The sequence below is a fragment of the Halichoerus grypus genome, chromosome 4, assembly GCF_964656455.1.
Source record: "Halichoerus grypus chromosome 4, mHalGry1.hap1.1, whole genome shotgun sequence".
Taxonomy (NCBI): domain Eukaryota; kingdom Metazoa; phylum Chordata; class Mammalia; order Carnivora; family Phocidae; genus Halichoerus; species Halichoerus grypus.
The window spans coordinates 180,411,385-180,422,860 of NC_135715.1; the positions used below are offsets into that span (position 1 = coordinate 180,411,385).

Here is an 11,476-nt window from a genome sequence, read left to right on the forward strand (position 1 = left end):
TTCATTGATTCATCCATCTCCCTTCTAGGAGCCTGTCTGTGACTATTAAAACCCTTTCTTAGAAACGGATTGGACCATTCTTACCCTTTCCTTGCTTCACTGCTTCCACTTCATCTTGGCACCAGATTTGGGAGCCCTGGACTATGCTTTTTAGTATTTACAATAGTGAATTGTAAGCATAGCTGTCTAGTAGAAATCAGCTGAGAAAGCTTATTTAAAATGTGAATTTCTGCTTTGCTCCCTGTCTGTCCTCCTACTTCTACAGCCAATTCAGTTGGTCTGGAATGAGACCAAGGAATCTGTATTTTAACATTCTGGCTATTTTAATATATTTGTTTAAAAAGAGTATTGGTATTGGGGTGGAAACAAGGAATCTGCATTTTATTTTTCTTAATATTTATTTATTTATAAGAGAGAGAGAGCAAGTAGGGGGAGGGGTAAAGGGGGAGGAGAAAGAGAGAGAGAGAATCTCACACAGACTCCCCACTTGGCTTGGAGCCCAGTGCTGGCTCGATCTCAGGACCCTGAGATCATGACCTGAGCCAAAATCAAGAGTCGGAAACCTAACCGACTGAGCCAACTAGATGCCCCAGGAATCTGCATTTTAATGTTCTGAATATTTTATTTTATTTATTTTTTATTTATTTTTTTTAGATTTTATTTATTTATCTGACAGAGAGAGAGATAGCGAGAACAAGCAAACAGAGAGGCAGGCAGAGGGAGAGGGAGAAGCAGACTCTCTGCTGAGCAGGGAGCCTGACATGGGGCCCAATCCCAGGACCCTGGGATCATGACCTGAGCAGAAGGCAGATGCTTAACTGACTGAGCCACCCAGGTGCCCCACTCTGAATATTTTAATATAAGATATTAGTATATAAGATATTAGTTTAAAAGGGTATTGGTATTTGAATGTGATTGCTATAAACCAGGAGGGGGAGATGTTCTCCTGAAAAGAAGTTCAGGAATTGAGGGAATTCTGAGATTTCCAACCCCTAAGTAATGATCATCTGAACCTTTTTTGCTCTCCTTCCAAACAGGTTTAACGGTTTTGTCATTGGCCAGCCCACAATTGCTCTGAGCCTACTATGGATGCCATGGGAGTCTGCTGTCTTTGTGCTCCCATGCCTGTGACACAGGATATTAAAAGTTAGTATCAGTGAAATATCAACCAACAATTAACTATAAGGATAATCACTACTACTTCTATACCATTAATCAAAAACAGAACTTTTTTTTCTAAATTTGTTATAGGTTCATCTGGAAAGTGACACTTATAATGTAAAGAGCAGCATTTCCTGATGGCATAAGGCAGCTACCGAACACTACCATGCAATTTAATTTAATTACATTTAATTGCTCACATGCTGCATAGAGAGACTACAATAGTCACTGTATAGCCATCAACATTAGTATTCGATAACAGCATAAAGTAATTGCTCCCATTTCTTGGCCAAGTCCATTGACAAGTCCATTGACAAGTCCATTGACCTGATGCCAAGCATTTTGTGTGTCTTACTGGGCATCTTTCCAGAGCTCTTTGTAGGGCAGCACACTGACCCAGAGAGGCCTCAGTGTTCTCATCTCTTGGGAATCAGTTGTTTCTTAAATTTCATCATCTCACACAGCTTATTCTGCAATGGTACTTAGCTGGTTTGTGGTCTGATTTGGTGAATATTTCAAAGAACTTGAATTTTTGGAATATGAAGACACGTCCATGGGTAACAGGAAACTGACTGTCTTTATCTTGTCCCTAAAGAAAGCAGAATAAGGAGAAGATAAGTAAGACTTTTTAGTGAGCCTTTATATAAAACATTTACTACTTTTTCTAAGCCCCCAAATCTGCCTAAACTATTAAAAGCTCGTTTGAAACATATCATAATATATTTTGTTTAGTTATTCAACAATAATGCAAAAAATATATTGGAATTGGCCTTTTGATTAAGCCCGATGAAGAGTGCTGATAAAACTAGAATTTAAAACTATTGAGGGAAGATTATTCTCTTGATGTTTAAAGCTAAAGAATATCATATTGTCTCCGGCAAAGGGTCTTTCACATCAGAGCACTTCAGGTGAAATGAAGCAGAAATTTGAGGCAATTATTTTATAATCCAGATCAATCTGCAATTATAGATTTTGAATTAATGGGATATCCATCACACTTGAACAGTAAAGGGGAGAGAGGAGAGATGGCAGTGACTTGTGTCATCTGAGGGATTAAATTGTTCCATTTTGCCCACTCCTTTTCCCTCCAACAGTGTTATATAGAATCTCGACATAAATTAGGATACATCGCTCTCAGGAAAAAGTCAAAAGAATGGTGTTTGAAATTATTGCCTTTTCTCCAATATTGTCCTCTCTCTGTCTCTCTTTGTCTTAGATAAGGCCATCATTTCACTGAGTGGAGGGCATCAAGGGGAACACATCTGCTCCCTCCCTTGGGAGGAAGGCCAGTGGTTCCATATGTTGGGATCAATAAAATAATAACTGCTCTGCCATTTATAAGCACTCACTTGACTATCTCATTTATTCTTCACAAAAACGCTGAGGTAACTGCTATTATGATTCCTTTTTTTTTTTTTTTACAAAAGAATAAACTATGGTACAAAACAGACTAATATCTTTTCTAAGGCCAATGATGCAGTTGAGATTTTAGCCATCAGATTCCAGAGGCTGCCTTCTTAACCATTTTGCTATAAGAAAAGGAAAGGATACAGTTGACCCTTGAACAACGCAGGGGTTAGGGGCACTCAGCCCTGGGGCTGTGGAAAATCTGCGCATAACTTTTGATTCCCTCCAAAGTTTAACTACTACTAGCCTACTGTTGACTGGGGGCCTTACCAATAACATGAACAGTTGATTAACACATATTTTGTATGTTGTAGGCATTATATACTGTATTCTTACCATAAAATAAACTAGAGAAAAGAAAATGAAAGGCAATCATTAAGAAAATGTTCCTTAAGAAAATCGTAAGGAAGAGAAAGGACATTTACAGCACTGTACTGTACTTATTGAAAAAATCCACATATGAGTGGACTGGCGCAGTTCAGACCTGTGTTGTGTTCAAGAGTCAACTGTGTATGTATTTAATGTGTCTGGTTTCTCCTATCTGCAAAATGAATAATATAGCATTTCTAATTAAATTGGTAATTAATTAATTAATTAATTAATTTTTATTAAAAATTAATTTGAGTATAGTTGACACACAATGTTACATTAGTTTCAGGTGGACAACATAGTGATTCAACATTTCTATGCCTCATGCTATGCTCTATATGAATCCTTTCCCCTAATCTTTTCAAGCAGCTGAGCTTTTTTCTTAAAGGCAGAACATTAGATTTCTAAGTTTCTAGTTTCTCGGAAAATTCAGGAAAAATTAAAATTCTATCTCTGGTTTTTGGAGAACATTTGTTCTTAGAAATATTGACATTGGCATAATTCTGTAAAACACTTTCTTGGTGTAATAATGAAAAGGCTCACAAGTAAATTAGGTACGATGTCTGACTGCTTCAAAAGGCAGTTCAAATAAATTGGTTCTTGATAAATCTTTGTAAAAATTTTTGAAAGCTATTAGAAAGTAAATGAATTTACAAAAAAATTAGAGGACTAATGTAAAGACACGTTACTTTACTAGTTAATCACCGAGGAAGTAAAAGACAAAATGAAAAAGCACTATTACAAATAAATACATGCTTCATTCTTCTCAACAGTTCTCTGCAATCGACTGGATTTTATGCCAACCCAGCTGTTGATTTCAAGCCATTACTGACTTTCTTGTTTTAACACAAACCTGCAATTGGCTCAGTCTTTCCCATTAAAGTAGATTCTAAATTACCAATGGAATGTGTTCTAAATAGTTTATTCCTTGGCAGCTTGGAATTTGGAAAACATTTTGCTTCAGAAAAATAATACGTTATAAACTTTGGCTAGACTCCCAAACGATCACAGAAAATAATATGAATTGAAATGGGAAAATTAATAATACTGTATGTCTCAGCATTATAGGTCTGTGAGAATGTAATGGCTTAAGTGTAAAAAATAAAACATTATGATATGTGCACTGCACAATTTCAAAATAGGCAGACACAGACTGGAAAGATAGATGTGCATCAAAATCTATATGGTGGGGGCGCCTGGGTGGCTCAGTCGTTAAGCGTCTGCCTTCGGCTCAGGTCATGATCCCAGGGTCCTGGGATCGAGTCCCACATCGGGCTCCCTCCTCGGCGGGAAGCCTGCTCTCCCTCTCCCACTCCCGCTGCTTGTGTTCCTGCTCTCGCTATCTCTGTCTCTGTCAAATAAATAAATAAAATCTTTAAAAAAAAAAATCTATATGGTGGTTATTCAGACAGTGAAGTTATGGAAGATTTTCCTTTTTATACTTTTTTACTTTGAATATTGCATTTATACTTTGTAATTTGCAATTTTCTTTTTATAATGAATATTTATTTCCTTTATATAACTGGATATGTATATATGCTTCTGGATATATATATGTATATGTGTACATTTATATAATTTTTCAAAACAAAGGACATTCCTTCTTATGATGAACATTTAGTGCCTATATATATATATATATATATATATATATATATAGTGCATATATATATATGCATTTTAAACAAAAGACACATCTCTGCCTTTCTTCCCTCTTCCCTCTCTGAAAACACATGGCCATTGGCACACAATGATTGGGTATACAATTTTTGTTTCCATATCCCACATCTGCTCTGTCAATAAATCTTATGAGCTCCATCTTCAAAGTATATCCAGAAACCACACCCACCATTACTACCCTTGGCCAAGAAATGATCATCTCTTGCCTAGATCATTTTTTTTTTTTTAGCCTTAACCTTGGTCTTTTTATTTTCTGTATTGTTTTCCTACAGTCCTTCTAAAGCAGGACTCCCAACATGATCTTTCATCTTTATTTGTTTTTTTCAATGAGAAGAGTATGTTATGTACCCACTTCACTTGGGATAAGTCCAGAATCATTGGAGGGGAGTGGAAGGTCACCCATGCTTTGCCTTCATCTTTCCCCGCTCTCTTGCTTGCTCACTCTGTTCCAGTCACACTAGCCTCCTTTCCCTTCCTCAAATACCGGTCATACGCCCCTCAGCATCTCTTATATTTGCTGTCCTCTGTTCTTGGAAAGTTTTTCCCACCCAGAAATCCTCAGAATGCTTTCCCTTTTTACTCAGATGGTGAGGTATTTCCTAGCCATGATATATACAATTTCAACAATGCTTGCCCCTCTAACCCTTCCTTTTCCCTTTTAATTGGTTTAAAGTTCTCTTTCATACCTATCACCATCTAACATAAATGATACACTTTTATGTATTGTCCTATTTATGGATTATCATGTTACAAAGGAACATGCTCCCCATGGGCAGGGACTTTTGACAATTTTTTTTTTTTTTTTTTTGCTGTATCCTCATGGCCTAGAATTCTGCCCAGCACATGACACGCCTCCAGGATTATTTGTTGGATGAATGAATGAATGTAATGAAGGTATGAAAAAAAATAGATCAAAAGGATAGAAACGAAACTCATGATAACACTTGCCCTTTGGCAGGACCAGGGAAGAGAGATATAGGATCTTTCTCTCTGTTAGTAACATTTTTTCTCCTTTTATATATAAAAATATCTGAAGAAAACGTGACAAAATTCTTGCACAGTTGTTTCTGAATATTTTTGCTTTTTAAAACTTTTCAGAAAGACATTTTTTACTATCTTTCCAATAATTACAGGACAAAGCACACACTCCTGAGTGTTGCCTGGAAGTCCTCTTAGGATGGCTCGTGCTCCCTCCTTCACCCTCATTCCCTTGACTGCTTTGGTTTTCCCCACAGTCATGCTTCCTTCTGTCTTCTTGTCTTTTCTGCTCTACCTGAGGTTATCTTTCCATTTTTCTCTGCCTGACTACATGCAGCTGTCCTTCATGACTTAGGCTACTCTCTCTGTTCCTATAATAGAACTTTCTGTGAGTGAAACACAATTTTCATCCTGTCTTGTAAAATCCAAATGAAACTGGCTCAGCCTTTGTGTCCTGCATCCTGTGGGAGGTCCTGCGCTCTTTCCAATATTGATGAGAATCCCTGCAGGCCTATCACTGGTTATCTCTCGATTTGATTTCCTGTCACTGCTGAACTTGATGACTCCTTTATTCTGTCTGCACCCCATTTGTCCCATTTTCTCTTCTTCATGAGAACCCAGGCCTCTTTTCTCCTCGAAGGAGACAAATGTGTAGAGACTCTCCTTAGAAAGTCAGGGCTTAACCGGGAATTGGAAGGTAGGGGTGCAGCGTGTGGGAGAGGGGATGTCATGCTCTAGCCTTGTAGAGGGGATAAGTTAGACTTGATAATGACAGTTTTGCTCTGAAAGGGCCCTTGGCTCTACCCATTCCTACGGTCACTGTCTAACCTTCTTCTTAAAAACTCCTTGCCCGTCTCTCAAATGTTTTCTCAAATCTCTCTTTTTCTCAGGCTGCCCTTACCTCCCTAAACAACCAGCTCCTGGATTTTGAAGAACAAGTTCCTTTTCTCTTTGCTTTGTCTCTTGGCCCTCTCGAGTTATGCCTTTTTTATACCGCCCAAAACCCATTCGGTCACTTCCCCCACAAGAACAGTCCTCTCTCAGGACTTCTGTGTTCAGTTCCTAAAATAAGTGTGTCTTTTCCCTGAGAAGCACTTTGTTAGAGTGATCAGTTCACTGGTGTGTCTTTGTCACTGAATGAAAGTTTCGAACATAACGTTTTGCTTTTGCTGAATCTTGTATCACTGGTGGTCAGCTCAGAGTACAGTCATTAGTGCTCGATGAGTAAGGGCAGCCTGATGAAGTGTTCTGCTCACAGAAGCGTCTGTTAGAGTGCCATTTGACCTCAAAAAAAATTTCTTTTGATCCCCTAAATGAACATAAGTGAGACGGAAATTATTGTGGCCTAAGAGCCTATTTGGTTTTGTTTCCTCCCCTAGGTAAGACCTTGCTTATCCAAGGGAACGCCTGAGTACCCATCACAGCATGTGTCTATAACCTGGTTTGAGGTAGATGGTACATTACCTGGTTACATTACCAAAAACATGCTCAGGAGAAGCTCTTTGGTTACAACTAGGGCTGGTCAAAGAATCTGCTGCAAACATCTCTTCTTTATTGTCTTGCTTCTTAATTGAAGAACATGCCAGCGATTTAACTCTTCCCTGAGCTTCTAGAATTCCACTCTTTGGGTGTCTTTCCCTAGCTTTCCAGGGATCATTTGTAGCAAATGAATGAATTGGCGAGGAAATGGAATAGCGTCTAACAATCATGACGTTGCCTGTGTAGGAGACATGAAATTTAAGTTTATGAAAGTTCTACCTTTCATGATGTCCACAAATGGCAAATAATATTAATAGTACTTCATTAAAATGAACTAAACAAAACTATTGCTTTTGATTCATTTTTTTTCCACATAAACTAGTCACTGATTTATTTGACAAATAATTGAGTGCCAGTCACGTGTCAGGCACTTTTTTATGAGGTAGAGATGGGGACACATACAAAACTCTTGCCTGCATAGAGCTTACCTTCTTGTGTGCAGACGGATGATAAACAAACCTTATGTGATAAAATACTTGAGAAGTCAAGTTAGACTGATAAAGACCAGGGGATAGAGACAGATGAGGGAGAGGTCTGGAAGCTATATAAATAGTGTGGTTGGCGAGAACTTCGTGAGGATGCAGCATTAGAACAGAGACCGGGGCATGTAGAAATAATAAAACAAGACTTTAAAATGGGAAGAACATGGATATTCTGGAGATGACAATGCTGGACAGCTTTTCTCTCTCCTTCTAGAAGATTGTAGAAGAACCTGTTCATTATAGACCCTCATTACCTGAATGGCCACAAATAATCGAACTAGCTGCTGTTAACTGGCCTACACTTGTGTGTCTTCACCTTAGTTGGGATAGTCGCTATGAGGAAGCCTGTTGATTGAGGGACGAAAGCACAGGAGGTCTGTGGAAAGAAGCAAAGCGTCCTCGCATGGAAAACTGGAGTGTTCCTGAGAGAGATGGAGAGATTTATGACCTTGTTTCTGAGGGCTTTCAATTCAATTTCTGTCTATAAGTGTCTTCCAATAAACTCTTTTCTTGACGTGAATCAAGTCTTCTCTGTTCCTTGTAACTCAGGCACTTTGATTAAAAGAGCTTTATTTTAGGGAGTTTAGTTTGTCTGAGTCCCTGTGACACTGTACTCATGCTGACCACACATCCAGTTCTTACCCAGGGGGTGAAGAAGCCTGACTTCATGGGTTGGTTTTTCATTTTCTGGAGCACTTAAGAAATGTTTGCCGAATCTTTTATCTTTCTGGTCACAGCTCTGGCATGAACTAGCATGGATGTTTAAGAAAGGCCTGCATCATGTTTGGGTTTTAAGAGTGCTAGAAGCACAATTATTTCTTAAGTTTGCTGCCCACAACTGCCGAATGCAGATGGCAGATTATTGAAGCCATTGCAAAACGTGGAGGCTGCCTTGGCTTTTTATGGTTTGGAAGAGCAGAAGATCAGCTTTTAGGCAAGAGTTTGGAGCAGAGGGAAGTGTTTTAAGTTCAAATCGCTCTGAAGTGATTATAACTGCATGCAAATGCTGTTTCTAAATTATCTTTAAACACTACTTTGGCCATTCTCTCTCTCTCTCTCTCTCTCTCTCTCTCTCTCTATGTCCTACTCAGCATTGACCAACTATTACAAAACTGGGACTGCAACCCGGTGTTCTCATGTTCAGGCCAATGTTCCTCCTACTTATGTCACTTACTTTAGTAATAGTACATCACACAGAAGACATAGATAAATACATGTAAAGTAACTTAACTGGGCTTCCAAGCACAAATTTAAATCATGTCTCTTTCTGTGTTTAACTAGTAACAACTAAAAAGAGTTCCCCCAATTTTACCAGTTTCTCATTTGTCATTTTTAAACTTAGTGCTAACATTCTTATTGGGATTTACCATCCATATGCTGAAGAAGTATGATATCAATTGTGTGTTTAGCTCTTATTAATAGTCTAAACTCTCCTAAGCTTGATGGCATTCAGGCCCTGAGAGCTTAAAGGGTAATACTCTTTGTTCTTTGAATGGTGTAATTGTTGTTGTAAAATAGCCACAAGATATACTAAGACTCAACTTATTTTTTTATTAGGATAGCATCATAGAAAATATATTTGATGGAGTGTCGTCTACCTTTGGAGTAAGGCAATGGTTTTCAACTGGAGGAAATTTTGTCCTTCAGGCAACACTTGGAATGTCCGAAAACAGTTTTGATGGTCATGACTGGAGGGTGAGAGGCAAGTACTACTGGCATCTAGTATTGAGAAGCCAGAAAAGCTGCTAAACATCCTACAATATCCAGGACAGACCCATATAAATACAGAGCTTGTTAGTACAAAACGTCCAAGATTGCAGAGGTTGAGGAACTTTAGGGTAAGGATGTATTACAAATATCCATATTTTTCTTTTCTTTTCTTTTTCTTTTTTTTTTTTTAACCAGGAGAAAGTCTAACCTCCTTGTCAGTTACTCTTTTAGTTTTATTAAATAACCAGCAGACAGAACTACTCAGATCCAGAGTTGCACTTGACAAAAACGGAAAAAGTCCTGATTGAAATCTCTTCCCAGCTTTGAAATGTAGGGCATGCTAGAAAGAGACCTCTTGAACAGAGAAAAACAGCTGGCAAATAAGACATGCTCCCCTGCCAAGCTGTTCAGAACCTCTAAAAGGCATTGCCTGAAGCCTTTGACATGATTTTAAGAGATTTGAGTATTTAATTACGTACATCAATTTTATTTGAATATGCTCCTGTAAGCAAGCACTGATCATTTAAATGCAGAACGTAGTTTTCGCCCTGCTGATTTCTGATTTCGTGTACTCTTCACAGTCAAAATACTTTTCCCATAAAAGGTGAGTTGATTTTTAGAATGTATCAGACACTGACCCCGTGTCTTGAAATCTTTGACCTGTATAGAAGATTGAATTATGGGCAACACAGATTCACACAGGGCAGGAAGTTTCTTTGTAAAACATGGGTAAGAAACAACATCTGCCATTTGTTGTATGCTTGCCAGGTGTTAAATTAAGCACTTAGTCTATTATTGCAGTGAGAAACGTACTATAACCATGTGAGGTAAGTACTCTAACACTTTCCGATGTAGAAAACAAAGGTGAAAGATTTCTCCTGAGTATCTCTCAGTCAAGTGGATAATGAACGACAAATCACTGCAATTATATTTGTCTGACTGTAATAACCATACCCTGAACTTTTGTGCAATATTATAACTTAATAAGTGAGCATGGTATTTGACACACACCCATTCAGTGTTCTCTGATGTGACATTTAAATGCTTGAGGTCCAGAAGGAAAAAAACACATTGTTTTTCACGTGACTGATTTTCACAAACCTGCCATTCCTACCTTTCCAGGAAGATCTGGAAATAGTTTTTGATGTTGCTAAACTATGTTGCTTGAAGATGCTTACAATTTTTTCCCCTAGGGATTTAAATGTAATCTACCAGGAGAAAAAGGATGGAACTCACCACTGCCAATGCCAACTTCTGCAGTTATGTGAGAGGCAAAATAAACCTAATGTTTAGGAGAACTTTGCAAAGATGGGCACAGCCCAGAAGAGCTAAGGACATTCGGTACCTTGATGTTCATGCACAGCTGGTGCCGCGTCAATGGAAACACCACCGTGAAGGATTGCTGGAGATTTTTCAGATGCTTTTTTGAGGTTACCAAGGTCTGTGACTTCCTCTTCCCTTTCATCTCCTGATTCTCCGCCAGGACCCAGGGTTCTCTGACTACTTGAAGTCAGCTTCATCCGGAGGACTTGATTCTCTTTCTCCAGCTTGTTGATCTGTGCCCGCATTTCCTGGATAATTCCTATGAACTGGATGTTAGCTTCCATTTGCCCCTTCTCGGGTGGCTCTGGTTTGCTCCTCTGAGGAGGCAGGTCACCTTTTGCTCATGAACCAAATGCATAGTCTACTCAGCAGGACTGGTCGACCCCACCCATAAACCTTCCTGAACAATAGATGTCACTCTTCTCTGGGCCGTCTTTCAGCACCTGGGGAGTTAGACTGTCAGGGAGGTAAAGGATCTCCATGACTTATTCATTCTGGGGTTTGTTTTTCAGGACAGAGCTTTCCTTTGTATCTTTCATTTCATATCAATCCACAGTTCTAGAATATTGCTTTGTGTCTGAAGAGAAGAGAGCATTCCAAAAATTTCCAGGGAGGAATAGAGTTTCTTGTTTCTGTCATGAACTCACCTCATTCCTACCAACCACTCAGTTTTCTCTGTTACTACTTCTGGAATCAAATGTTTTATAGAATCACCAACTGTCATTGGTACTTGAAAACTGGCATCTAAGAATTATGCCTTGTCTTTTCTATAAGTATGTCATAATTCTGTACTTTGGGGCTAAATTATTAATCTTGACACTTGTTGA

General features: G+C 38.6%; 1 protein-coding gene across 1 annotated transcript; it reads right to left on the minus strand.

Moving 5' to 3' along the window:
* Nucleotides 1-1,626: 1,626 nt before the first annotated feature.
* Nucleotides 1,627-10,933, minus strand: CCDC195 (coiled-coil domain containing 195). Its single transcript, XM_036098727.1, has 3 exons — nt 10,672-10,933; nt 7,060-7,312; nt 1,627-1,750 (listed from the first exon to the last, which is right to left on the minus strand). Exons 1-3 carry the CDS (start codon nt 10,931-10,933, stop codon nt 1,627-1,629), a joined length of 639 nt encoding a protein of 212 aa, XP_035954620.1.
* Between the last annotated feature and the right edge of the window lie 543 nt (nt 10,934-11,476).